The sequence below is a fragment of the Aphanomyces invadans genome (assembly GCF_000520115.1).
Source record: "Aphanomyces invadans strain NJM9701 unplaced genomic scaffold supercont1.9, whole genome shotgun sequence".
Taxonomy (NCBI): Eukaryota; Oomycota; class Saprolegniomycetes; order Saprolegniales; family Verrucalvaceae; genus Aphanomyces; species Aphanomyces invadans.
The window spans coordinates 1,409,258-1,435,020 of NW_008580154.1; the positions used below are offsets into that span (position 1 = coordinate 1,409,258).

At 55.0% G+C, this 25,763-nt stretch overlaps 12 protein-coding genes across 16 annotated transcripts; 7 read left to right on the forward strand and 5 right to left on the reverse strand.

Moving 5' to 3' along the window:
• Positions 1-916, forward strand: H310_05607. Of its 2 annotated transcripts, XM_008870363.1 has the most exons (3): positions 1-285; positions 338-530; positions 594-916. In XM_008870363.1, exons 1-3 carry the CDS (start codon positions 73-75, stop codon positions 854-856), a joined length of 669 nt encoding a protein of 222 aa, XP_008868585.1. In that variant the 5' UTR covers positions 1-72; the 3' UTR covers positions 857-916. The 2 variants fall into 2 exon arrangements, with proteins under 2 accessions (XP_008868585.1, XP_008868584.1); XM_008870362.1 differs by having other exon boundaries at positions 338-916.
• A 155-nt stretch (positions 917-1,071) lies between these two features.
• On the forward strand, positions 1,072-3,348 carry H310_05608 (hypothetical protein). Its single transcript, XM_008870364.1, has 3 exons — positions 1,072-2,469; positions 2,515-2,784; positions 2,835-3,348. The coding sequence occupies exons 1-3, from the start codon at positions 1,100-1,102 to the stop codon at positions 2,950-2,952; spliced, it is 1,758 nt and encodes a 585-aa protein (XP_008868586.1). The 5' UTR covers positions 1,072-1,099; the 3' UTR covers positions 2,953-3,348.
• Positions 3,349-3,369: 21 nt separating this feature from the next.
• Positions 3,370-3,920, forward strand: H310_05609 (hypothetical protein). Its single transcript, XM_008870365.1, has one exon. The coding sequence runs from the start codon at positions 3,445-3,447 to the stop codon at positions 3,802-3,804; it is 360 nt and encodes a 119-aa protein (XP_008868587.1). The 5' UTR covers positions 3,370-3,444; the 3' UTR covers positions 3,805-3,920.
• A 1,759-nt stretch (positions 3,921-5,679) lies between these two features.
• Positions 5,680-7,194, forward strand: H310_05610 (hypothetical protein). The gene has a single exon (XM_008870366.1). The coding sequence runs from the start codon at positions 5,820-5,822 to the stop codon at positions 7,140-7,142; it is 1,323 nt and encodes a 440-aa protein (XP_008868588.1). The 5' UTR covers positions 5,680-5,819; the 3' UTR covers positions 7,143-7,194.
• Positions 7,195-7,312: 118 nt separating this feature from the next.
• H310_05611 (hypothetical protein) lies at positions 7,313-10,248 on the reverse strand. The gene is made up of 3 exons (XM_008870367.1): positions 8,303-10,248; positions 8,009-8,248; positions 7,313-7,952 (listed from the first exon to the last, which is right to left on the reverse strand). The coding sequence occupies exons 1-3, from the start codon at positions 10,202-10,204 to the stop codon at positions 7,473-7,475; spliced, it is 2,622 nt and encodes an 873-aa protein (XP_008868589.1). The 5' UTR covers positions 10,205-10,248; the 3' UTR covers positions 7,313-7,472.
• A 286-nt stretch (positions 10,249-10,534) lies between these two features.
• Positions 10,535-12,216, reverse strand: H310_05612 (inosine-5'-monophosphate dehydrogenase). The gene is made up of 2 exons (XM_008870368.1): positions 12,063-12,216; positions 10,535-12,000 (listed from the first exon to the last, which is right to left on the reverse strand). Exons 1-2 carry the CDS (start codon positions 12,208-12,210, stop codon positions 10,592-10,594), a joined length of 1,557 nt encoding a protein of 518 aa, XP_008868590.1. The 5' UTR covers positions 12,211-12,216; the 3' UTR covers positions 10,535-10,591.
• A 390-nt stretch (positions 12,217-12,606) lies between these two features.
• H310_05613 (hypothetical protein) lies at positions 12,607-14,736 on the reverse strand. The gene is made up of 7 exons (XM_008870369.1): positions 14,584-14,736; positions 14,303-14,537; positions 14,247-14,253; positions 14,065-14,180; positions 13,920-14,013; positions 13,752-13,844; positions 12,607-13,685 (listed from the first exon to the last, which is right to left on the reverse strand). Exons 1-7 carry the CDS (start codon positions 14,714-14,716, stop codon positions 13,062-13,064), a joined length of 1,302 nt encoding a protein of 433 aa, XP_008868591.1. The 5' UTR covers positions 14,717-14,736; the 3' UTR covers positions 12,607-13,061.
• Positions 14,737-14,850: 114 nt separating this feature from the next.
• On the forward strand, positions 14,851-16,458 carry H310_05614 (GDP-mannose 4,6-dehydratase). Its single transcript, XM_008870370.1, has 4 exons — positions 14,851-15,341; positions 15,397-15,616; positions 15,685-15,825; positions 15,872-16,458. Exons 1-4 carry the CDS (start codon positions 14,857-14,859, stop codon positions 16,196-16,198), a joined length of 1,173 nt encoding a protein of 390 aa, XP_008868592.1. The 5' UTR covers positions 14,851-14,856; the 3' UTR covers positions 16,199-16,458.
• On the reverse strand, positions 16,409-19,096 carry H310_05615 (hypothetical protein). Of its 3 annotated transcripts, none has more exons than XM_008870371.1 (4): positions 19,031-19,092; positions 18,816-18,978; positions 17,672-18,757; positions 16,409-17,392 (listed from the first exon to the last, which is right to left on the reverse strand). In XM_008870371.1, exons 2-4 carry the CDS (start codon positions 18,968-18,970, stop codon positions 16,453-16,455), a joined length of 2,181 nt encoding a protein of 726 aa, XP_008868593.1. In that variant the 5' UTR covers positions 18,971-18,978; positions 19,031-19,092; the 3' UTR covers positions 16,409-16,452. The 3 variants fall into 3 exon arrangements, with proteins under 3 accessions (XP_008868593.1, XP_008868595.1, XP_008868594.1); XM_008870373.1 differs by having other exon boundaries at positions 16,424-17,392; positions 18,816-18,930; positions 18,983-19,096; XM_008870372.1 differs by having other exon boundaries at positions 16,424-17,392; positions 19,059-19,092.
• Positions 19,097-19,726: 630 nt separating this feature from the next.
• H310_05616 lies at positions 19,727-20,939 on the forward strand. Of its 2 annotated transcripts, XM_008870374.1 has the most exons (5): positions 19,727-19,862; positions 19,909-20,060; positions 20,121-20,275; positions 20,327-20,422; positions 20,477-20,939. In XM_008870374.1, the coding sequence occupies exons 1-5, from the start codon at positions 19,741-19,743 to the stop codon at positions 20,573-20,575; spliced, it is 624 nt and encodes a 207-aa protein (XP_008868596.1). In that variant the 5' UTR covers positions 19,727-19,740; the 3' UTR covers positions 20,576-20,939. The 2 variants fall into 2 exon arrangements, with proteins under 2 accessions (XP_008868596.1, XP_008868597.1); XM_008870375.1 differs by having other exon boundaries at positions 20,121-20,422.
• A 371-nt stretch (positions 20,940-21,310) lies between these two features.
• On the reverse strand, positions 21,311-21,925 carry H310_05617 (hypothetical protein). The gene has a single exon (XM_008870376.1). The coding sequence runs from the start codon at positions 21,886-21,888 to the stop codon at positions 21,427-21,429; it is 462 nt and encodes a 153-aa protein (XP_008868598.1). The 5' UTR covers positions 21,889-21,925; the 3' UTR covers positions 21,311-21,426.
• A 2,486-nt stretch (positions 21,926-24,411) lies between these two features.
• On the forward strand, positions 24,412-25,068 carry H310_05618 (hypothetical protein; the record flags this gene model as incomplete). The annotated part of the gene is made up of 3 exons (XM_008870377.1): positions 24,412-24,681; positions 24,772-24,851; positions 24,924-25,068. 3 exons carry the CDS (start codon positions 24,412-24,414, stop codon positions 25,066-25,068), a joined length of 495 nt encoding a protein of 164 aa, XP_008868599.1.
• Positions 25,069-25,763: the final 695 nt, after the last annotated feature.

Sequence of the window (25,763 nt, forward strand, 5' to 3'; positions counted from 1 at the left end):
GAACACAAGCAAAGAAATGTCGCGACTGCGATCTCTGCGGTCGCGGGACTGGCCCTGCTTGTTGTTGCATTCATGTCAACAGTGCATAATGGGTTTGATGTCGACGTTCGCAAGCCTTCAGCACTTGTGGACGCAGCAGCCGCCCATGACGACGTAGCCGAGACAGCAACACAATTTCCACCGTCGACGATTGTGCCTCGAAACTGGACAAGGCAACGTGGCCGTCGCTATGTGTGGCTAGATGTGGCAATCGATGGCGTTCCAATTGGACGAATCACGACCGAGGTTTGCGTGCCCGAGTCGCCATTCTACGACGTCACTGGCACGTCAATCGTAGCTTTACATGGACCTGGTTCCCAAGACGGCAGAGAACTTTCGGGCACTGGTCACGGGGGACAACGTTCCTGGGTATTCGTACAAGAAGTCCAAGTGCCATCGAATTCTCAAGGGATTCATCGTCCAGTGCGGCGACTTTGAGTATGGCAAAGGTTACGGGGGCAAAAGCATCTACGGCGGCGACGATACCTTTGGTACGCAGGACTTGCTTGTCCTTGTCCCTTCTTTTGGAATGATTGTCGTCACATCCATCGCAGAGGATGAGAAGGCTGGCCTCGAGCTCACCCATAGCAAACGTTATATCTTGCAGATGGCCAACTACGGACCAAACACGAACAAGTCGCAGTTCTGCATCATGCTCGCTCCGTCTCCAGGACTAAATGGCCATCACGTTGTGTTTGGCGAAGTTGTCGACGGATTTCATGTCGTGGATGCGATGGAAGCGGCCGGCGTCAGTACCGACGACGAGAAGTTAGTGCATGAAGTGATTCTGGTTGACGGCGGCGAGATATATGACTAATCCAGCGGCCGTATTACCCCATACTGGTCCTTGCCATGAAGCACGCTTGTGGACGTCAAGTGATCTTCGCGCAATTGTCGTGAATTCGTATCTTGCAGTGGGTGTGTTCGAGAAATCCGGATAATATTATCCGGTCATTGAATATGAATTGATTGGCCATAAATAAAGCGTTTGCATGCACTGATTGGCTAAATTTTGGAGGCAAAACAGAATCATCGATACCACATCGTGCGGGCGATACCCATGTCGTCGACCGAGCGTGGAGAAGTCGAGGAGCATCATGCCACCACAAAAGTGAACGTGGAAACCAAAGAAGTGAAATCCATCACCTCAGCAGGCGAAAGGCACGTGGAAGACGTGGACATGCAGGCAGATAACGGCGCTGACTTCGACCCCGGAAGAGCCGACTCGGAAACGAAGGTAGTAGTCGAGCACCTTGACTCAACAAATGTGGCGTCTGTACAGCCACTCGACCGTGATAAGGAGCAGAACGAATTTGACAGCAACCCTCATGACAACGACGCATCCTCAGCAACATATACCAGCGAGCAAAGCGACAGCAAGAATTCACTGACATCCTCGTTCCCCCCATCTGCTGACGCAGACGCACCTTCCGCTCCAGTTGCTGCAGATGTATTGAACGCATTTATGCAATCGACAGCTCCTTCTACCAACGAAGCGTTGAACGACAATGCCATTCCGTGCACAATGAAACACATCCCAGCACAGTCTGTAGATACCGCAACACCTGTCACCGCCAATGCAAGCCAACGTGACAGCACTACGACATCTTCAACTGTCATTTCGTCATCTCCGCTCAAGCGAAAGCGCGAAGATGCCAACGGAAACGACGACGTTGACCCTGCGGACGCTTCGTCGGACGACTTGGCCAGCGCCATCATGTCACGTGACGAGATGGCGAAGAAGGAGGAAGACACTGGACTGCTCGAGTTTTGCGTGATCCGGAACGACGGAACCCCCGACCGCATGGTGCAGCTCATGACGCTCAAAAACATCTTTTCCAAGCAGCTTCCAAAGATGCCCAAGGAGTATATCGTTCGCCTCGTGTTTGATCGAAACCACCACAGCATGGTGATCCTCAAGAACAAAAAGACAGTCGTCGGCGGGATCTGCTATCGGCCGTTCGTGGTCAACCACTTTGGCGAGATTGCATTTTGCGCGATCACGGCAAGCGAGCAGGTCAAGGGCTACGGCACGCGCTTGATGAACCACCTGAAGGAGTACGTCAAGTCGCAAGGGCTGACGCACTTTCTCACGTACGCCGACAATTACGCGATCGGGTACTTCAAGAAGCAGGGTTTCTCCAAGGTCGTGTCGATGCCCAAACCCAACTGGTTCGGGTACATCAAGGACTACGACGGCGGCACCCTCATGGAGTGCCAGATCCACCACAACATCAACTACCTCGAGATCACGTCGATGGTCCACCGCCAACGCAGCATGATCCTGGACGAGATCAAGAAGCGGTCCAAGGCCGACATTGTGTACCCGGGCCTGACGACGTTTTGCGATTCGCGGCTCGTCAACATCCACGCCGTGCCCGGCGTGAAGGAGGCCGGGTGGAGCCAGACGTTGATTCGAAGCAGCCGAACGTACGTGAGGAGGGGCGTGGGACGAATGTTGATTGCGGACTGTAGGAGCCGCGACTCGAGCACACTCAAACAACAACTCCAGTCGATGTGGAAGTCGTTTTCAAACCATCGCAGCGCGTGGCCGTTCCACGAACCCGTGGACGTGACGGTCGTGACGGACTACTTGGACTTTGTCAAGCACCCCATCGACCTCTCCACGATTCAAAAGAAAATCGACGAAAACTTGTACGCGACGAAAGCAGCGTTCAAAGACGACTTGGTCCTCATGTGCGACAACTCGATGCTGTACAACGCACCAGATACCAATTACTACAAGTACGACCATGGGACTATGTGGATCGCGTGGCTCATGGATGTGTTGGTAGGGCGGCGAAAGACCTCCTCGAGTTTGTCAAGAAGAAGATCGTGATAGAGACACAGGAAGGCGGGGGTGCGACGACAGCGTCGGCCTCGTCGTCGAGCAAAAAAAACCTCGTTCGATAAGCTAACCCCCCCCGTCGTATTTTACACAAATCGTCGCCCACGACGGGTGAACGGCTCCATCGTGGCTCGACCACCAACGGCACGAGCAAATTTGCCCCAGAGATGGGAAGAATATTCAAAGAAATATCCACTGGCACATGGCACTGGCGGCTAACCGGTGGTGGTTGTGCGAGCCCATCTCGTCGTGGCCTTGGGTCGATTCAAACGAAGCGTAGCAGTCGCAATCTCCCTCTTGTACGCGAGTCTGCTGATGGAATAACGCGTCTTTGTCCTTGGCTGCCACTTGTGCCGCGGCGGATTGTGCTTGGCGGGGCTGTGACCTGCACTTGTGTGAAATGTCGCTGGCCAGGACCGGATATCTCGACGACTATCCGGAAGCCAAAATGGAATGTGAAAGGTTTATTGAGTTGAACAGGTTTTCGACTTGGAACCAACCGATTCGCGGGGGCGTCGGAGCCAGCGTTATTATCGCACTGTGAAGTAAAGGGAGCTATGGCCATCACCAAGGAACAACACGATGAACTTGCCGTGTCGTATGCGGCCTTGATCCTCTTCGATGGAGAAGCCGAAATCACGTCGGAAGCCCTCTCGACCGTGATCGCTGCCTCGGGCAACGAAGTGGAACCTTACTGGCCCACGTTGTTTGCCGGTTTGTTGTCCAAGGACGGCAAGATGCTCGAACTGATCACGTCCGGTGGTGCCATCGGTGGTGGTGCTGCTGCTGCCCCTGCCGCTGCTGCCGCTGCCGATGCTGGCGCTGCGGCCCCGGCCAAGAAGGAAGAGAAGAAGGAAGAAGAAGATGCTGACTTGGGCGGCGGAATGGACATGTTCGGCGGAGGCTCCGACTATTAAGCGACGAAATCCCAGATAGACTTTAGTGTGTTCCGTGACGCTCAAGATTTAGCGGCCGACTGCTGCGTCGATCTGTGATTTTGGCTAATATAGGACTCTTCCCTTCGCAATCCACAGTCAACTCTGTTCGAGCACCCGCCACCTGGGCCTCCCTGGGGTACTTTTTCATTTTCCGTTTCTCGGTGCGGTGTGGCTGCTCTGCAACGATGGTCGTGTGCCTCGCGCCGCGCACTGCCAAGTTTCTGTCCTAAGGGCCTTGTAGGCTCGACAGAAAGGCTTGGTGGAGCAACCTCACTCTGTCTCACCGACCAAGGAGCTTTCTCCACTAACGTGCATGAATGCTTTAGTGTCATGACTTATTCGTATGGATGGCGGAAAACTTGCACGCGAACGGACAGTAGCCAAGGTCACATTTTCCACCCAAGGTCACGACGAACGCTGGAGGGTTGTCCCTTCGAAAGCACCGTCCGCGCCTTGCTCTGTGTGGTACTTTGAAAGGATGCAGCGAGTGCCACCCACTCCAAAAACAAGGCCATGAACACAGGATGTGTCAAGGCCTCCAGCATGTCCCAAACGGACTTGCGGCCATTCGCGTCATGATTGCGAACCCATCGCCATGGAGAAATGCATGTAACGTAAAGCTCCAACACCTCGCGGGGGCTTGGTGTCGAGGCGAATTCCATGTCAATGGTCCACGTAGTCGGGTCCACTTGCATCCCGGCGGCGGCGCCTCCATGCACGACGTCGGTTTTGTTGCTCGGGCTCCAACGAACTTCGGCATTTTCTGGATTGGTATGGATTGCCCCGACCACTTTATATTCGCCATTGTTGTGGATCTACCACAGAATATACTTGGAAAACGTATGGGATGCCACCTCGATTATGTTGTCGTGTACGCATAGTATTTCCAAGATAAAAGCTTGTTCTGTTCGGAACAACGCCCGACGAAATGGCACGGGGCGATACGTCGTCGGCGTGTGCATGGCGCATTAGGTAGCAAAGCAGTCTCTTTTCCCGTTGTACATGCGCTGGTTTCGCGCCGACAGGTCGCCGTTCTGCCGCCCATCGCGTTCAGAGTGGCATATGGCAAGGCAGGTGGCGGGTGGCGGTGTTGTGCGGGTATCGCGTTAGCCACCCAGTGTCAATGTTGCACATGACGAGTTACCTTCTCACATCACAACGGCGCCGATAGAGACACCAAGACCACGTGCATCGTGGTTATGCAGCGCTCGAGCGGTGGGCTCCCTGCCGTGACCCCCCACAACGAGCAGGACGGAATGCCAGCTGGATTTATGACGCAACTTTCGGGTGGAATCGAATTTTTCGAGTGTGTTCCTGCCATGGACGAGAACGCATGCTTGTTCCAGCAGAAACATTCGACTGTCCGAACGAAGCAGTGCAAGGGAGAGAGATCGTGGGGCCCGCGATGAGCACACGGCATCCCATGCGACGACCTGGTTTCTTCCTCATACAAACAAGTACTGCGTCTATTCCGACGGCGCCGGCCGACGCAGGACGCCTACTGCTTTCTTCCGCACGCCATCTGCGTACGAGTGAGCAATGGGGAGATGACCAACCTCTCCATGTTACCGGGTATTTGATGGAAAACCCGCTGCAAATCTTCAATTCATTGCATACACATGCACATCAGGGACGTCCCATGAAGAATGTGCTTCTGGAGCAGAAGTCAATCAACGCGATAGAAAGCGCGATGCCTATGAGATCGTTGGCATGTACATAAGAGTATCGATGCCACTGAAGGTAGGACAATCATCGTGCTTGGATTGCGACCGCCATGTGAACGTGACTGGATGTACAGTCGAGATACGCAAGCCAATTTACCGGATAGATAACCCGGTATCTCCCGAAACCACCTCCAGCCGGCGTCGTAAATCGCAAGTCGGGAAAACCGATACACACGGTAGCGTAATGGGCAGGCAGAGCAAAGGGCGGCGGTGTTTTTGTGGCACGAAGAGCTCACTTCAGCATCGGTCTCGTGGTGCGCACATCTCTGGATGCTGTCGACCATCACATCTGTCCTTGGCCTCACCGCCGCCGCCGCGCTTGCCGCGGACCCTGTGACATGGTCCATGAAGCCTGTCAACTCGATCCAGGCCCGTGTGCAAGCATTCGCTCCCGTTTACGACAACGGCCCTGGACACAACGCGTTCGTCGCCGACTTCGTCAAGGACGCCATCACGTTCCAAGACCGATATCGCGTGTCGATGGATACGATCAACACGGCCAGTGTTGAAGGCGCCCTCATGTACTTGCAAGCCGAAGGCATCGACTACGCCGTCAACCAGCCGTGCTACCGCAAGAACAACATGAGCTACATTTGGTTCTACAACATCACGATCGTTCAGCCCAATGCGATGTTGGCGGAATTCCAGGACTCGCAAATGCCCGAGTACGGCCCGTTTGTCGCCATGGACAACGGCATCTGCACGCCGATCAATGCCGCGACCCCTGTCCCTGCTGAGTGCAAGGAGATCGACGGAGTGGACAGCTACCCGAAGCTTGGACCGTTCATCGGCGGCGAACCTCGCAAAGACGACCCGCGCGCTCCGTACGACGAGAACATTTGGTTTTCGTTTCCCAACTCGTGCTACCTGAGTCCGTTTGGGAAGAAAACGGACGCGTGCCGCAAAGTGCAGTCGGGCGGGCTCTGCCCCCGCGGCACCAAACCCAACGGTATCAATTGCACGTATTCGTTTGAGGTGATGGGGTACGTCTCGATCGACGACCTCGTCGGCATCACGGCCATGCCGTACGGCACGTCCGGCCGCAACTACTCGAGTTTTGTCGAATTTTGCAAGGATGGCAAAGTCGAGTACGATACGCGTGACTTGAACAACTCGATCCCGTTCTGGCGCGACTCGTTCAACCGCACGGCCAACCAAGAGCGGTCCAACGCTCTCATGGCGTTCTATAACCAAGTCGCGAAAAAGCCCAACTCGCTCATGACGCCGCTCCCGACGGTCAAGGAGCTGTCGGACGCGAACCCGCCTTGCTACTTGAACTCGAAGAAGTGCTACGATGCCCAATTCGGGTGCCGCCGCAAACTCCTTGCTCAAGTGTGCGAAGTGTGTACGAGTGATGCCGCCGGGTGTGTGAAGAAGCCGGCCAACGCTGCCGCCTTCCCCACCCTTCCCAAGGCCGAACGCAAGGTCCCCGATACCGCACTCGTCACCAACACCACGGGTGCCTTTGGCAAGAACGCCACGTCCGCTCCTGGGAAGCCCACAGTCCCTGGTGCCCCGTCCGTGACGAGTGCCGCCGGTGCCTTCCACATCGTGTCCGTCGGTGCCGCCGCGTTGGCTGCCATGTTGCTGTAACCTACTAGACTTTCACGCACTCTGCTATTAATACTACTACTACGCAAAATCATTTTGAAGTCCGCGCCACATCGCATTTGGCGCCGAGTTGGGGTGCCTATGTAGGAATGCTCCACCGACCGACCTCTCTGATGTGCATGCCCGGCTGCCGCATCGAGCGCTGTTAAGATCGCGATGGGGACGTCCACCCTGCATGGTTTCATTGAACTACAGGCCCAACACTCATGGCCGGCGCGCTGGCCAACTCGACCCGCAGCGAACACATGACGTTCTACATGGGCAAAGGCGCCGACTGCGTTACGGGTCAGCTCCAGGGGCACGAACTTCGAGTTACGCGTAAATATCATCGTCGTCGTCGGAAAACTGGTCAGGAAGCCGACCAAGGACAATGGGGGGAGCGTAAATCGGGGACGACCCAGGCGAGTCGTCGTCGCGCTCTTTGTGCGCGAGACGGGTTTCGTTGGTGGTGGATGCTGGCGCTACTGGGATATAGTTGACTCCTCCGTCGACTTTCATTTGGGCCATCGACGACGTCATGTTGGCGGCGGCGGCGTTGTCGCCATTGGGGCGATCTGGTCCGACGCCTTTGTCGTCGCGACCATCCTCGAGCGGGCGGTACATAAACGAGATGCGGCTGCACATTGCTTGCAACAACGTCCACGCGCTGTCGTAGCATCTCGTTTTGGCGATCTCGACATCACTTTCGTGGGTGCCGTGGCCAAGTTGGAGTCGAAAGATGCATTTGAAGTAGCAGACCGAGCCATCGTCGAGTACGCGCGACCCTTCGTCCTCTCCCTCGTCCGCGTTGAACTGACCACGAGAACACATCACGACCCTCTTCCGAGATGGACATCGCTCCGGCCTACCTCGTAGTACCGCGACTTCTTGAGCACTTGGTCCAGGGTGTTGTACAGGCCCGCCTGCACATTGTTTACAATCATGTTCCACACCCAGCACTGCATGTACAGCGCGGGCAAGACAGAGCGCAGCGCCGTGTACTCGGAGCCCTTGTCGAGGTAGTGCATGATCAGGTGACTGCCAACCCGTACGCTCACTTCGGTGCGGGAATCGTGCCCTCGCATGCGGTCGCGGATGTCAAACGTCACCTACAAACATGTCGAATGAACGCCGACTGCAAGTTTCGAGCAACGCCAGCGTACTCGAATCGGCGCGTCGCGAATCGCTTCGACATCTCGCACGAGGGACATTAAGTGGGCATGCGAGTCGGCTTTCTTCGTTAGCGGAGGCTTCGTGCTGACGAGAGCCGTGTGCACCCGGCCGTAGAGCAGCCACACGACATTGTACAGGTCATCAGGTGCCAACTTAAGGACGGCCAACGGGGGCCGCTCTTGGTCGACTTCGTCCTCGCCGTATTCTTCTTCGATGTACTCTCCTTCGAGGGGGTGGAGCGACGGCTCTGGACCGTTCCGAGTTCTCCTGACGTCGGAGTGGCCGTCATCACTGTCTTCGTCGTCGCCGTACGAGTCTCCTGCGTCGTGCACGCCACTCATGTCGATGTCATACTTGTCGCTCGGTAGGGCGGACGCCGCCGCGCTGGATGCGCCGGTCGCATACTTGGATGGCGGAGTTTCCAACATCCACGAAGTGTCGTCGTCGGCTTCGTCCATGTTGACGTCTTGCCGCGGTGAGCTGTGGGCGGGCTCGGCAGAAGGCGGGAGGTCCGTTGCTCGGGGGGTGTCGACGGGAGTTGGAAGTATTGCACCAACCGGAGGGCGCGCTCGTGGGTCGTGTGGCCTGTTTGCGGGTACATTGGCTGGGGAAGGGGTGGCAGAGGATGCCAGGGGAGCGGGAACGGGTTGTTTTTTGCGTGGGTCAGTGGGTGGAAGCGGCCGGGGTGTCGCTTTACTCGGTGGCAACGAGGACGTTGAATTGCCAACTGCGGATGGCTGTGCTGACACATGCGACAACGCTTGAGGAGATTGCGTTGGAGGAGGTGGAGGTAGTGCAGCGGTTGTAGCGGCGTCCGGACGCTTCATCGCACGACGTGGGTCCGTTGGTCGTTCCTTCACTTTGTTGGCCGCGTCCTTATCGTCCTCCACCGTCGCTGCCTGCCGGGCTTTTTTGTACTCTGTCATGGATATCGTTTGGTTCTTGGATGCCCCGCCACGGCCCTGGTTCCTGTCCGTGTCAGCTGGCGTTGACCGACCACCCGTTGCCACAGGGCGGTCACCGTTGGTTCTAGATCCTGCCGCCGGTTTTCGCGAGCTGTCGTCTGGCATCTTTAGAATTGGAACGGGCTCGACAACACGCCTGAGGTTCGTGGACGCTGGCTGAATCCATTCAGAATGGAACGAAACCCGTCTTGGTACACTCGGGTCGATGGATGGAACTGCCTTGGCACCTGCCGTCGCCGTGGGGTGTTTGTGCCGTGGATGCGGCGATTGCCCATTATCGCCCGGTTGAAAGATGATCGTGTTTTTGTCAGCCTTCTTGTTCGCGGCCGAGTTCTCGTACCCTTGGCTGAATATGCTGCTATTGGGTCCGAGACGCTCGAATGGGTTGGACGGAGCGGCGGCCGCGGCGCCTGGACGAGTTCGGTCGTGGCTGGACGTCGTCGGTCGACGAGGGTCTGTCCGTCGCGGCATGTCTTGGCGCTTTCTCTTGGGAATTGGTACGTTGTCGACTACTACGTCACGTTTCTTCTTGGGGATCTTATACTGGTCGTCGTTGGGCATCTGAGGAGGAGCATGGGCAGCAAGTGTGACGTCCGGAGGAGGAGCAGTGTTGACTGGGCCTTCAGCTCTGGACGCGCCATGCGACTCCTCGAGAGGTCGCTTCTTTGACGAAATCACAGAATGCACCATGACCTCTTCGTTGTCGTCCTCTGTTTCAGCGTTCTCAGCCATTTCGGCACGGTATGGCGCCTCCAACGTCTGCGTGTCTTCATTTCCGAATGCCTCGCAAGTGAGCAGCAAGCCACGAAGCAATTGGCATGCCCACCGATCGCAGTAGTGGACGTACTGGTTCAGGGTGGAAGCTCCACATGTTGGATTGAGGCACTTGCCCACGCTGAACAATGACGGCTTTCTGCCGTCCATCATGTCGACCGTGCCCTGATGGATGAAAACGCAGCGGCTGCGGCAACAATTATTTCACGCAAAACAAAATAGTGTATTGTACACTAATAAATGCAACCTCGAAATATTCTTCAGTTCACCAATCAATGATATTTCTGTTTTTATTGTATCCAATAATATTTACTGTGTTGCATCGTCCACAGAATATTCTTCGTGGTCATGTACCTAGACGGCTTGCGAGATGAGGAATTCGCGAAATTTGTACCTTTTATCACCAATATTTGAATTCTGGATGCCATGTGGAACCAATGATTTCCGAACCAAACTGGCACAGCCCCGGTCAAATTCCAACAGTGGAATGTAAATAGTGTTATTACAGGTTGGTCGGGATGAATTGCATTACGGTTCCGCCTAAAACAAGCGCTTCTCGTACGTGTGCAGGCCATGGACGCTGCCTTCGCGCTGAGCGGCCGGCGTGCGCATTTCGAATCGGAGTTCGCCAGAATAGAGCTGCTCGTGAAGGGTCTTCACGCTGAGGGCGCCAAGGTCCTGGAATCCGTGCTTGATACCTTGTTGCAGGTAAGGAATGTAGCGGTTCAACGAGCCCTTGTCGACGACGGCACCACTCACACCCTGGGCAACCTTGACAACAGCGTTGCTACCAAAGTACCGCTTCGCCGAACCTTGGCTCTGCGCTTCCACAGAACCCATGCCACGGTACTTTTTGAGGCGCACGCCGTCCTGGAAAAAGTATTGGCCAGGGGCTTCTTCCGTGCCTGCAAAGAGCGACCCGCACATAACGGCCGAAGCACCAACGCACAGCGCCTTGATGATGTGTCCGGAGCTCGAGATACCGCCGTCAGCAATCACGGGAATGCCGTACTTGGCGGCAAGGCGGGCAGTATTGTACACAGCCGACGCTTGAGCACGGCCAACGGCGCAAATTTCTTGCGTCGTGCAGATAGAACCACTGCCCATACCGATCTTGAGGCCGTCAGCCCCGGCAAGGATGAGGTTCTTCGCCTGGCGCATGGTCACGACATTGCCACCGATCACGTCCACATGGGGGTGGGTCTTCTTGAGGTACTGCAAAATTTCGATCTGGAAGGTCGAATCACCTTGCGACGAGTCGATCACAAGGAGGTCGACGCCAGCAGCGACCAACGCATCGGCGCGATCGCGGTCGTTGGGGCGCGTGCCGATGGCGGCACCAACCAATAGCTGCTTGTTGGCGTTCTTGGATGCATGGGGAAAATCACGGTTCTTGACCAAATCGCGACGAGAAATCAGAGACACCAGCTCGCCCTTGCTGTTGACAATGGGCAGCTTGCCAAGCTTCTTCTCCTTGAGTATCTGGTTGGCTTCCGCGAGCTTGACGCCTTCGAGCGCCGTGATGAGGTTGGTTGCCATGACGTCCTTCAGCGGGGTCTGGCGGTTTTCGATGAAATCGATGTCGCGGCTCGACACCATACCGAGCAACTTAGACCCAACCTTGCCATTTTCGGTGATGGGGATGCCAGCAAATCCAAGTTCGGCCTTGATCGTGTCGACGTCCGCCAACGTGTTGTTAGGAGCGAGGCACTTGGGGTTTGTGATGAATCCGTTCTTGAACTTCTTGACCAAGTACACTTCGTGGCATTGTTCCTCGACGGTCATGTTGTAGTGGATGACGCCGATAGCGCCGTGGAGCGCCATGCTGATCGCCATGTTGTGTTCCGTCACTGTATCCATGGGAGATGACACGAGGGGCAAGTATAAGCTGATGTTGCGCGACACTCGGGTACGCAAATCCACCTGGTCCACGCCAAAGTTGATGTGTCCTGCATTGCAACAATACGTCGTGAGATTTCGGGGCCACTAGGCCAGGATGCCTGCACAGTACCTGGCATGAGGATCAAGTCATCGTAGGTCAAGCCGACGCCGTTGTTCTTGGTCACGAAGATCTCGAGCGCCGTGCGGCCGTCCTGGCCGAGGCCTTCATCCAGGTCGTTGTTCGCCAACACGAACTGAGGAGCCGATGCCGCCGCCATGACAAATTGAAAAATGGATCGCTCGCCGGGAAATGATCGACGGCGTCTGATTGGTCCATTCCGAACCACTGGACGCCACCGGTTACGACTTTTTAAAGTGCGCCTCGAATCTACCAGAAACTTTTGTCGACCACGAAGAGTTCTCAAGGATCAGCGAGTCGACGCTGTCTTTGCACTCTGCGCAGCCACTCGCTCTAGCGTGTTGCGCTTTGCGCGACAGTCTTGTGGCAAGCTACAGCTTTTATGCCGCTCGATGGACGGATTGTCCAGTTGGCAGACGAGAACTTATGTACGATTCATTCAAGTACGACACCTATTGAAATGAGGCGAACCTTTCACCCCATTAAAACGCACAAAAAAACGTGATGTTGAAATACGTTAAAGTCGAGGAATGTTGCCGAATGAGATGACGGTCACAGCGATGGATGCTAACGCGTCGCCGAGCTGGACACAACCTGAGTGAGCGGCGGTTCCACCACGGCCATCCTGTAGTGCGCGGCTGTGTAGTAGGAGAGACGTCCTGTGTGGCTTCACGCTCCGGTGCAAAACAATGTCACGGGATGTCGTGCGTGCTGAACAACGAAGCAGTCGTCCCACATGCCTCGGTCGTGTCCTGCGACGTCGCAATAGCTTGGCTGCATAACTTGGGCATGTTGTAATCGCAGAAGACAGTTCACGATAAACGACTTACACAGTCGACATCTCCATGGACTATCGTCGTTGCCAAGTCGAGCCGAAGCCCTCAAAACTTTGATCACACTGAGCCAAGCACAAGCACCGACGTCCATACAAGCTACGAACGCCATGGTGGTGATGCCACCAAGGCACAGTGGCTTCCTCGGGTACTTGGATTAGAACCACTTTTTAAGAAAGTCAACAACGCCGTCGGCAGCGTCCCCCAAATCACTGCCGTCGTCTTCCTCCGTCACAAACGAATTGGGGTCGTCGCCCACGGTTTCAGCATCTGCGCCGTCGTACCCAAACATGGATTCCTCTGACGTGGTCGAGTCCTTCGTCGAGTCGACGTCGGGCACGTCCGCAGTCGCCGCGTCCTCTCCGGCAACTTCGCCAGCAGCTCCTCTCGCGTCGCCACCGCCAACACTACCGCCGCCAAATCCAGGCACAAACATCATTCCACCGCCTGCGGGTACGCGGCTCGCAATCTCTGACACCATGCGATCAAAGGGCAGGCCTTGGAGGAACACTCGCCCCGGCCCTGTCAGCGTCGTCACAAACAGTCCTTCTCCGCCAAACATGACGTTCTTGACGCCTTGCATGCGCTGGATGTCGAATTGCACCGTTGGCTCAAACGCCACAAGACAACCGCTCGAGATGCGCAGCACTTCACCAGGGACCAAAGTCCGCTCGATGAGGGCTCCCGATGCCCGTACAAACGCTTCGCCTGGTCCCGTCAGTCGCTGCAAGATGAACCCTTGGCCCCCAAAGAAGCCCGCGCCGAAATTCTTCGTAAACTCCTGCACATGACCACGCCCGTGATATCAGGAGCTACTGGCATGACGTTCGATCGTGAAATCTCTGACCATTTCGATGCCGACGGTGTGAGACCCAGCGATGAAGGCGCCTTTTTGGCACACCAACGCCCCGCCAAAATCGGCCAAGTTCATGTGGATTATCTGCAGGGAACGCCCGTGAGTTACGCGGCATCTTTCTTGGCAGAGAACTGCCAAGACGAGATTATCATGCAGTACCTTGCTCGGAACCGACGTGCCGAGGCAAACTTGGCCGGACGTCGCCCCCGTGTACGTGTACTCGGTCACAAAGAAATTTTCACCCGTCATCATCCTAGTTGCAACTGAGGCGACATTGCTCGTGGCGGTCGAAGGCAAAACCTACCGCTTCAATCCCTGCTGCACGCCACCGGCGGTGTGCGTGTCCATCACGACACCATCGGTCATATAAATCATGGCGCCACTTTCCGCGCGCAGTTTTTGATTTGGTTCCAACGTGATCTAATGCAGTGCGCAACCGTGATGCACATTCAACTGACGATGCGAGCAATAGGGTCAGCAACCTACATGAACCCTACGAAGCAGAATGAGACTTGGTAGACAGGCAGGTATGAACAACGTACAGTTGAGACTCTTGGCCCACGATTTGAGCGGCTTTGGAAAAGTCGATTGGTGTGTACACAACGGCATTTTCTAAGGACTTTGTCGAGTCTTGGGGCGTTTCCAAGACAGGGGGAGGTAATGTCGAGACTGTTGATAGAGATGTGGTATCAGACAAAGTCGAGGCGGTGTTGTTGGCAGCGAACGGGTTCGTGCGAGTGCTCTCTTTAGTCACGCGGTTGTAGTACACGGTTTGTCCTATTCACAAACCCGTCATCTCTTTCCAACTCGACGTGCTTCGCACCATCGCGACGTGTGATGGTTTCCCAGACGTCTGCAGAGTGAGAAGAGAAGCTTCTTGTGCATGGCGCTACTGCCGCGAGCTTGTGCGCTTGCTTGGCAAGGAGTCGCCGAACAAGGAGCGATGACGCCACCATGGTCAAGGGTGTGGATGGCGATTTCCAAAATGACCACCATTTGGACCAACACTCGACAACTCATCCGGAGAAGATCAACCGGATCAAAAATGCGGGTCATATTATCCGGATGCCATATCCAAGGATTGCACAAGGAGAAGATGGCCTTGCTCGGTTCATGTACCGACACATCAGCGCCGACGCAGCCGACAGCTCGCCAACGACTCCCTAGCGGGTACGCCCTTGATCCAACAAAGGAGTATGCGTGCTTGGACCGCGTGGCGCTTATCACGGGTATCACTGGTCAAGATGGAAGCTACTTGTCGGAACTGCTCTTGTCCAAGGGGTACATCGTCCACGGCATCATTCGTCGTTCGAGCTCGTTCAACACAGAACGCATCAACCACCTGTACAAAGACCCTCACTTGCATGGCGTGCGTCTATTTCTCCATTACGGCGACCTGTCCGATAGCAGCAATCTGTGCTCGATCGTGTCCACGGTCCAGCCGCATGAAGTGTATAACTTGGGCGCGATGTCCCATGTCAAGGTTTCGTTTGAAATGCCAGAATACACCGCCGACATCGACGGCATCGGGACGTTGCGCCTTCTCAATGCGATTCGAACCTGCGGTCGCCCCGGCACCAAGTACGCTTCATATCCCTGGTGAACTGGCATCCCATTGTCATTTGGCGCTTCGTAGGTTTTACCAAGCGTCCACGTCTGAGCTCTTTGGCAAAGTGCGGACCGTGCCGCAGAACGAAGACACGCCATTCCACCCGCGATCACCGTATGGCGTCGCCAAGCAGTACGCGTTCTGGATGGTGGTCAATTACCGTGAAGCGTACGACATGTATTGTGTGAACGGCATTTTGTTCAACCACGAGAGTCCGAGGCGAGGCCCGACATTTGTCACGCGCAAGGCAAGTGCCTCTCTCGACGTCGAACGTCGCTCCAATCGAGAGCTCCAATGACCTGATGGATGCCGCAGATTACACGCGCCGCGGCGCGGATCCGTGCTGGGATCGAAGACTGCCTGTACATTGGAAACCTCGACGCGAAGCGGGACTGGGGCCATGCGCGGGATTTTGTTGTCGGGATGTGGCAGATGCTCCAGCTCGATACGCCCGAGGTTTGAGTCGCTTGTCGTCTATCCAGTTGTGAACAAGTTGGTGTAGGACTTTGTGCTCGCGACTGGAGAGTGCCACAGCGTGCGGGAGTTTGTCGAAATTGCGTTTGCCGCGGTGGAATTGCCGATTCGGTGGGAAGGTGGACCGAAGGGTAGCGTCGACGAAGTCGGCGTCGTCGCCAACGACCCGTCCGCGAGAGTTGTCATTCGTGTCGACCCCAAGTACTTTCGACCGGCCGAAGTCGACCTCCTCCTCGGCGACGCGTCCAAAGCCCGCAGGGTGCTGCAGTGGCAGCCTTCCACGACCTTCCACGACTTGGTCCACGAAATGGTTCAAGCTGACATGCTCGAGACAGCCCGACGACAGACGTTCTAACAAATCGTGTCAACACAACCTATTGAACCCTTCCCGTGCTTGGCCATCCCTTGGAGGCACGACGAATAGACCTGCCACAGCAATCGAACGAGAAGGATGCGCAGGCAACAGTTCCACTCGCGACCGACTGCCTGCCCTTCGACATGGCATGGGGAGCACAGGACGCAGGCCGAACTGCGCACCGCCACGCACAGTCGGCCTACTTCTCGATAAATGCAACGACAACCTGCAATAAATATTATTTGTAGGGTCAACTACGACTTGGTGGCGAGCGACGCCTTGACTTTCTTGTAGTCTTTCATGTTGACAAACGCGAGGGCGACTGGGCCTTGCGCGGCCTGCAGCACTTTCGCCAGGTCCGCGACCGATCGGTCGTGAACCGAGTTGCCGTTGACTGTCATGAGGACGTCGTTCGTGTGAATGTGGCCGCAGACGGCGGCTTGCGAGTTGGGCGCGACATCCGTCACCACCAGCACGCTCGGCTCGACCACGGCAAACTCGAGACCGAGGGGGCGGTCGCCGTCAAGTTCGAGCTCTTGGAGGAGCACAAGGGACTGGACGTACTCGATGGCGATTTCCAAGCACGTGACAAAGTACGCTGTCTCGCCCGTATCGGACACGGGGGGGAACGCCACGAGGAGTTCTTTGAGCATGAGGACATCCTCGACGCCGCACTGGACAACGACGTAGATGAATGCGGGAATGAAGTCGTCGGCGCTCATGGCCGCTGCCGGGTACAAGCCTTCCGCGGCCGCCACGGCGTAGATCGTTTTGCACGCGACAACTAATTGCTTGCGCTTGCGTGATGGAAGGCTCTGGCAATCGATGGCGGTCATGGCTTCGACCGCCGCCGCGTACCCGGACGGCGACTGCGGGTTGATGCCAAAGTACGCTTGCTTTCGGCCCTGTAGCAACTCGAGTCGATCTTTCATGGCTCTCGACTCGGCTTTTGGGACAAGCACTTGGTACACGACTTTGTGGATCGGCGAGAACACGCGCTCCTCGACTTGCTCGGAAATGATGGCCGCAATCGCGTCAAACAGCCCTTCCTCGGTCCCCACGGCCGTGTCTCCGCACAGCGCGCAAAAGTAGTGCATCCGCGTCGTCACCATGTACTCCATCAAGCCCTCCATGAACCGCCGAATGGACTGCAAGCACAACGTCTTGCGGTGCACTGTCTTGAGAAAATTCTCGCTAGCACCTCGCCATGAGCACTACCATTCGACGACATGCATGCAAAGCTACACATTTAAGATGTACCCAGCCGCAACGGCACGGCGCCGCCATCAACATCCATGCAAACTCTCGCCAACTCCACAACCTGTTTTACCCAACCAACAGAATCCACAAAACATGACCATCCCATTCAAGACCATCCGTCACCAGGGGTGACCCCAAGCGCAGGCCAATACCCGAACACTTGGTGGGCCACAACAAACACCCATGCACTGTCCCATTCACTCAGGTACCTACCTGGTTGTGCCTTCCGGTGAGTACGGCGAGATCAAGATGAGCTGGGCTTCGCGAGCGACGTCTCTCAGGAAGTCGCTGTCGTCTCTGACGGGCGCAACGTCGTCGGTTGCAGTTTGGCTGTGCACGGGGGACACTTCGTCACTCAGAGACCGTTCCAGAAAACTTCCATCCGTCGACACCAACGGCGACGAGAGGGTGGTTGGCGGCAAGTCGTCGACGCCGCCGAAGATGACGCTGGACACGGCGGCAATCCAGATCGACCGATCCTCTTCGCTGTCAGCGTGAACGAACAGCACACGCGACTTTTTGTCCAAGGCGTTCTTTGTGATACTAAAGCTAAAACGCTCGCCGGTCTTGCGCATGTCGAGTCGCGTTACTGTAGACGCCATTGTGATCTCGAGCAGGCCCTTGGCTTTAGTGGATTCAGGGTTCCGGTAATACGACAGCCCGCCTGCCCCGGTGAGCTCAAACCAGCGCCGCTTCACAGACTTGAAGACTTGTCCTTGCTTTCGCAGCCAACCAGCTGCCACCACCCTCTTTTCCGTCGTGGACAAAGACGAGGCAGTGGCCTTGGACGGAGATGTGGGGTCCATGATGGTGGGCACCCCGCACTGGTTCAGTTTGTGAATCCATCCGTCGCGGTCGGCATCGTTCAGCGCGTACAGAAGCATCGTCGACGAGCCCTGGAGCAACTTGAAGCCAAAGTTGGGCACTCGTGCCACTGCTGTGCCTTCCAACGATAGGTTCACTTTGCCAGAAATGGCGTACGACGACTCGTGAGACTTATGGTACACCAGCTCTTGCCCAAGGATGAAGAAGAGACGGCGCTTGAACGATCGGGTGCGATTAGCTTGCTTGATGAGCCATCCCGAGTGGGAAACGACGGGAACTGTGGCCGAGTCACGGTCATGGTCGTCAAGCGGCAAGTGTTCGGCGTCCACCTCTTGGATGAAGGTGGCGGATGTCGCTCGTTGAGTGGCCTTGCGTTCAACGGGGTTCATCTCCAGCGACTCCAAGAGATGGATCGTGCGACGACTGGCTACGCGCATGGACTCGTTCGCGCGTTCTTTCCAATGCGCCATGTCCCTGTGCGTGTGACAACGTATGTCGTTGGTGAATGTGTCATGATCGTCGTTGAACGTACGAGAAGATCGGGCCAACTTGCAATAGCGACCGCGACGATCGCACCGAATCCACGTCGGCAACGCTCATCCGACACCACGGTTCGTCCAAGCCCATGGTGGTTCGAAACACGTTGTCTACGTAGCTGTAGTTGGGCATACTTGACGACGTCATCATTCACTCGCCTACCAAGTTAACGTGCATTAGATCACGGTGCAGCTCGCATGCCGGACGGACTCGGCAGCACGAATGAAGTCACCCTCACCAGCCACGGCACCGAAACCCCGCCGGACTCTGCGATGGTGTAGAAGCAAGTCTCCAACCTTGGTTATCCGGATGTCTCATGGTCGTACCAAGACGAATGCAACCATGATATCATGCTTGATCGTTTTCCGGATAACATACAGTGCCTCATACAAAAGCGCTATCACTCTCGTCACGACGAGAATTCCGTTGACAATCCGACATTTCCCACTGCAAGAATTGCACTTGATTTCAGTAAGAGGATGCCATCGGAGGTTGCAACGACGCTGCAAAGAAACGGTTGACCAGCGGCCATCGGCACCATCGCTTGCCCTGCGCCATGAACATGATGCACCTCACCTTGATGCTGCAATCGATCTGTCCTGTGAAAGAACCACAGAGGCCGCTGAATTCGTGCACACCTGCAAAACAGCGAGTGAAACGTCATGCCAATGCTTTTCTTGCACCACCATGAGCAACGCGACACCACAATGAACGCGATGGGACGCTCGAGTGGACGATGGGATCGTGGACACGCTGTATGCACACACAGCACTCACGCTCGAAAAGGTGCTTGCCAAAGGGACACTCCGGTGCCAGCCCCGTCCGTGGTCGGGTTGCATAAGGAGACACGGGAGGAATGGATGGTATCCGGATATGGAAGCAGGACGGATACATTTTTCAAAATGAGTGCAAGATCTGACATGACGCAGCCGCCGCCTGCCCCGACCGCTGCCCTTCTCGATGACCCGGAGGAGCTGTCGAAGTACCTCAAGACAAAGATCCGCACGATTCCTGATTTTCCACGACCTGGCTCGGACTTTTGGTGCGGCACCCTTCTTCTTAAGTTGGTCGTCCTGACACGTTCGCAGGGATGTCTCCACATTGCTTCTGGACTACGAAGCATTTCAAGTCACGATTGACACGTTTGCGAAGCGGTATAAAGATCAACGCATCACCCACATCGTCAGCGTCGAATCCCGCGGCTTTATGTTTGGTGCACCCGTCGCACTTGCCTTGAAATGTACCATTATCTATCCTTCGTGCAAATTGTTTGGTGACAGATGAGGGGCGACCGAAATAGGTGCATTTGTGCCTGTTCGACGTGCGCGGAAGTTGCCCGGACATACGATTGGTATCGACTACACGTCAGGGTACTACCACGGCCGGTATGAAGTTCACGACGACGCTATTCCTCGCGGCAGTCGCGTCGTTGTGATTGACGACTTGGTGGCAACGGTACTGCCTCATTCCCTTACGCGTTGCGCTCCCACGTCCGTGATCGCATAGGGGAACACGCTGCTTGTAACATGCCAACTCATGAAGGAATTGGGCGCTGAAGTCGTCGAGTGCGGCTGTGTTGTGTCGTCTGTCACGAAAGTCCACGTGCGTGATCTCACCCTTATTCCCTCATCGTGTCTTGATGATTTTTCCTCCTAGCGCAACTCGGACTCGACGCAAATTCACTTCCACCAGCCCGTGCACAAAGTCAAGTTGGACTGCCCAAACGTGTTCAGCCTTACGTCGTACGAACTCTAGTTCACGGCGGGATGCACCATTATGTTCCAATGCAACGTACCCTCCACCGCGCGCAGGAGTGCATGAAAACTGCGTGATGGGCGCCGTCCCGACGTCAGCGCATTCACTGATCGACGGCGCGCCGTCGTGTCGCCTTCATCACGAGGGATTTCCAGTGCGCCGACCGTCGTCCGACGCGTCACAGGAGGGCTAGGTCCCGTTACGGGTCGCTTCTCCCAGAAGTCGTGTGTTCAATGGATGTAGATGCTAGTGCTGGCGCTCCTGGTTGCGCATTCTGGAGAGCTGGAGGATATCTCTTGTCCGCGCCATTGTGCACATGAAATGGAGGCCCTTCGTATAGCAATGCATCGAGTTCTTCCGCGTGAATTGACCAAGGTATCACCATCCCGCAGGCGCTCTTTTGCGGAAGCACAGACTCCGTCACGATCAAGCTGCATGCGCGGCGCAACGTACGAAGAGGTATACAAACATCCATGGGCACCACTGGCGTATGGAGAAGGGGCATGCTCGAGTCGCCCTTGGCGTCTTGTACATCGCAGCGCTGTCAAACGCGTGCTTGCACACACAGCCCATCCAGTCATGAACATTGAATGGTGCCCAACACGTATACGGTCCAGGGACGCACAGAGAACGAAGGCGCTTCTCCGCCTCGACATCGATCTGGTCATACCAAATCGACAATGCGCCTGTGCCATCTTGGCCACGTGCCTCCAGGTTGACCATCATCACGGGTGTTGCTTATACCCATTTCTGCTTCTCCATCCGTCGGCGGTGACAGGAAGGACGCATCCAGCAGGCGATGCGGAGGCGAGCTACATCCACGACCAACGTGAAGCGGAAAGAGCTCGTTTTTATTGAACAAACAAGGCAACCGCTGCGGCTGCCACTGCAAATACAACGGATGAAGATGTCGTTGCTGCACTCACAAGAGGCTTGGCCGTCGTCGACGGACTAGTCGTACACTTGAGCGTCTTGAGCTGGTCTGCGGTGAACGTGTCAGCTCTGCCGGGATGGGTCGCCGTGGTCGTGCTCAACGTCGCGCCAACTTTCCATGTGCAGCACGGATCGCCGAGCTCTTCTCCGTTCGTGGCGCCGTCACCGTCGGAATCGGCTTGGCACAGCTCAGGCGTCCATTTGGTGCCGGCCCTCGAGAAGGCCTGGCCGAACGCATTGCGCGCGCCGCCGCCCGCCGGGTTGACGTGACCAATGGCCCCCACGCCGGCGACTTTATCGCCGTTTGGCACCTGGGCGACAAAGCTCGGGAACGCGGCGGCTTGTGCGGCAAGACCGAGGACAATCAGCGCTTTGAACATGGCTTTGAACAATGGAAATTGACAATTGCGTCCTTTCACCATTTTACCACAATGTCGTTTCTCGAAATATTTTCAACATTTACATCTGTTTTCCCTCAAATTTGACTTGAATTCTGGCGAACGTCTCACACAACGACATATGTGGCGGCGACATGGCGCACCCCGTATCCTGCCGCGCGTATACTCTGCCGTCCGATGCAGAGCAGCCTCCACGACTGCCGGGACGCCATCAAGAGCACCGAGTTCGTCAGACAGGAGCTCCATTTGAGCACCACACTGCGCCAAGAGTTGCCGGTGCGTGTCCACCAATTAGAATTGATTGTCCGTTGGATAACCGATCTATGGGGTCTGTCCAGGGTTGATTGTGCGTTGGATTGCCGGTCTGGCAAGCAGATGCATGCACCCATCACATGGCTTCGATCTCACTCGATGACGTGGAAGGAACCCCAGGGTTCGGAGAAGGACTATACGCGTGTGGGGAACCTAAAGCGTCTTGTTCGTCGCAGTATCTTCAACGACCGCAAACACACGCCGCCCTACCAGCCATGGACACCGAATCGTGCCCATCGTGTACACAGTCCAGGGATGCATGTGGTTGTTCAAAGAACGAAAGGCAGCAGCCCTCCCCTTCGCACTCGGTCTTGCCACAGAAGTGTGTCTCAGTCGGGCCGCAGAGGCGTGTGACACCGAATCGAGTCCCTTACCACACGAGCCCGGGTGATATGAAGTTGCACCTGCATTCCACAGTTTCTCTTTGTTCCTTGTTAAACGTCATCAGTTTCCAAGATTAACCACAAGTACAGATAACGTTAAACCACTCGAGGCTGTGATATGTTCACCCCATCACCGTTCGGAGATTGTGACACGACCCCAACACAAACACGAGATTTCATCGAACGTAACTTGAGAGAGTGCGCTGTACTGCCTCGTCAAGGAGTGGCGCGGCCACGCGTCGCTTTTTCCGACGAGAGGAAAGATTGAACGTCGGTGACACGCTGAATGGGCCCACAACTCGCCAGGGCACCGCCCGCACGAAATTATACACACGACTTCCATTTCGCTCCAGTGTGCACAATTTCCGGGTGCTTAGCCGTCTCTTGCTGCTGTTTTGCAAACCATTCTTAACATCGCATACAAAACAAAACAAAGGACTCCCTCTGTCCCCACAAAAATTGCGCGAGTTTGAGGGTGACAATTAAATTTTGAAGATAAATTCAGGCTGTGCGTATGCCTCCTCAAATCTTGATTCGACACCTCTGATTGGATCATTGCACAGAGCACGCCAAGAGCTTACTACAGTGATACCTCACATTTTGCACCATCTCCAAAATATAAATTCTAACAGACGGATGGAAACCCAAAGAAAACGCAAACATAAATTTACACATCAAGTACTTGACGTCGAATCATATTATGCAGTTGATTCATTTTGAGTGGGGTGCAAAATGTGAGGTATCACTGTAATTTTACGCGCTTCTAAGTGAGTAAAGTTTGAGCACGAATCTCAAAAACGCGGACATTTTTGCCGAGTCAAAGGCAGCATACAAACTTCCATATAAAGCATACATCAGAAATGACACACATTCAAAATGTCATCAACACGGCCCGACTTGACGAGGAGCGTGAAGCCATCCTTCGGGAAGTCCTGCTCCAAAGCAACAACGGTTTTCCCACCCGGCTGCCTAAAGGCACAAGTCAGTTGCTGGCAGCAAAGTACCATTGGCACGTGTCTACTATACGCCGAATCATTGCGTTGGCCAAGGCCCAAGACGTCTCTCTTGGTAACATGAAAGTGTCTGTAGCAAACAAAAATAAAGGCAAAGCAGGCAGAAAAATAGCTTACACTGCCGAGCAAGTTTAGGTCAAACTGCTGCAGGTGCCTCTTGCACAACGAACAACGCTTCGTTCAATATCTGAAAACACTGGTATGACAGGATATGCAACTTCATCTAAGCATTTAATAGGAATAAGTCGTGGTTCATTGCACCGATACTTGAAACTCGGGTTGTTCCGTGCCCACTCCAATGCGATACGTCCAGTGCTAACGGACGCTAACAAATACTGTCGCCTCAAGTTTGCCATGGTAATGGTTAAGGCTGATATGCTTCTGTCGGACATGCTACATTCGTGCATCTAAACCAGAAGTGATTTTATCTAGCAAAGACCACTCGTAAGTACTACCTCGTCCCTGTGGAACGCGAACCACAACGAACCTGTAGAAGCAAAAGGTACATTACCAGCGTTGTGTTCCTCAGTGCTGTTGCGCCCAAGATGCATCGACGAAACGAGCACGTGGTGGGATGGCAAGATAGGCACGTGGTCGTTCTTCGAGTCAGTACCAGCTCAACGCGCCAGTATCAACTGCCCGGCTGGTTCCTACGAAACCAAGTCCATCGCGCTTACAAAGGATGTATTTCGTGTCTTCCTTCTCGAGAAAGTCCTACCCTCGATTGCGGCAAAATGGCCAAGCCCCGACAAGACGGTGGTGCTACAGCACGACAATGCCCGGGCCCACGTCACCCCATGGACACGCAACTCAAGGCCGCCTTCGACGAATACGGCAAGAAAGGTTGGGATTTCTCGCTCGTCTCCCAGCCGTCAAACTCCCCGGACACCAATACCTTGGACCTGGGCTACTTTGCTGCGATCCTGTACCTACAACAAAAGACCATCGCACATAGCAATGGCTTCCAGTGCCTGGGACAGCTCTTCGACGCAGCGGGCCTCCTTAAGCTCGGCTGCGACACACGATCCAACTCAGCGGATGACATTCCGGTCAACCTTGCCTTTGCGGTGTCGAAAACATCCTGTGGACACGACACATTTTAAGGTAACAGACCTTTGCGCTCTTGCTTCTCTTTGGCGATGTGAGGCAACTTGTAGGCATTGTCCCCGAAAACCCCGATCGTCTCAACCAAGCACGCTTGCAACGATATGAACGTGTGGTTCAGTCTCTCGTACAGGTAAGCGGTGCAGGCTTCTTCATCATGAGCAACCAGTTCGTCAATGCTGCGTGCTGACTTGCGGTGTTGTAGGGACTGGATGGCTGCGAAGAAACCCAAGTCCAAAACGTTGGTGTCGGGGGAATTCGATGGTTGTGGTGCAAGCGATATCGACCGTCTAAGAGACTTGTACTTGGCCATGGCTTCGTTCAGCAGCGAGTCTTACGGGGGTACATAGACACAGCCACCGTCGTGTTGCAACTTCACGACACGGTGTCACCTGGCCACTTGGCAACGATTGCAGGCAGTACTTTCTCGACCTAGAAAGGACGATTGATGTCCTTTGTCACAGTCATAGTCTTGGTTTCAATAGTCCCGGCCACGCGATTGGCGCTGGAACGCTGCGCTCTAACAGACACTAAAAACGGTCAAATGCCGACCTTGCCGTCCCATCAAGTTTCGGTAGCAGAGTCGTAACGAGGACGAGACAGCACATTGAAACTAGACCTTTGTATTGCACCTCTTGCTTTTACATGTGCGATGTTTCTTCTCCTCCCCAGGCACAAGGTAGATTGTTCGGTTCATCTTTGTTATGTAGAACCATTTTTCGTCCAACTGCACATATTCGAGCATGCTGTTGAACTCCAAGCTCGTACCAACGAACTTAATCGCAAATTTCATTTGCTGTCCTTGTTGGTGTCAGTCAAAAACGGCTTGATGGCTGTTTTCGTTGGTTTAATGGGAAAATGGATCGGTAATATCTCCTGTTACTACTGTTAACATAACAGTGCAGTGTCCCGAGACTTATCCCTGGGGAAAATGTTACTAGATCCTTGTGCTGTCAATATTCTTCTGTTTTTTGGAAATGGATCGAAGTGTTATTCGTTGGGATCGCGGTACTTTCAAGAGCAGTCTTCCATGTCAAATCTGTCG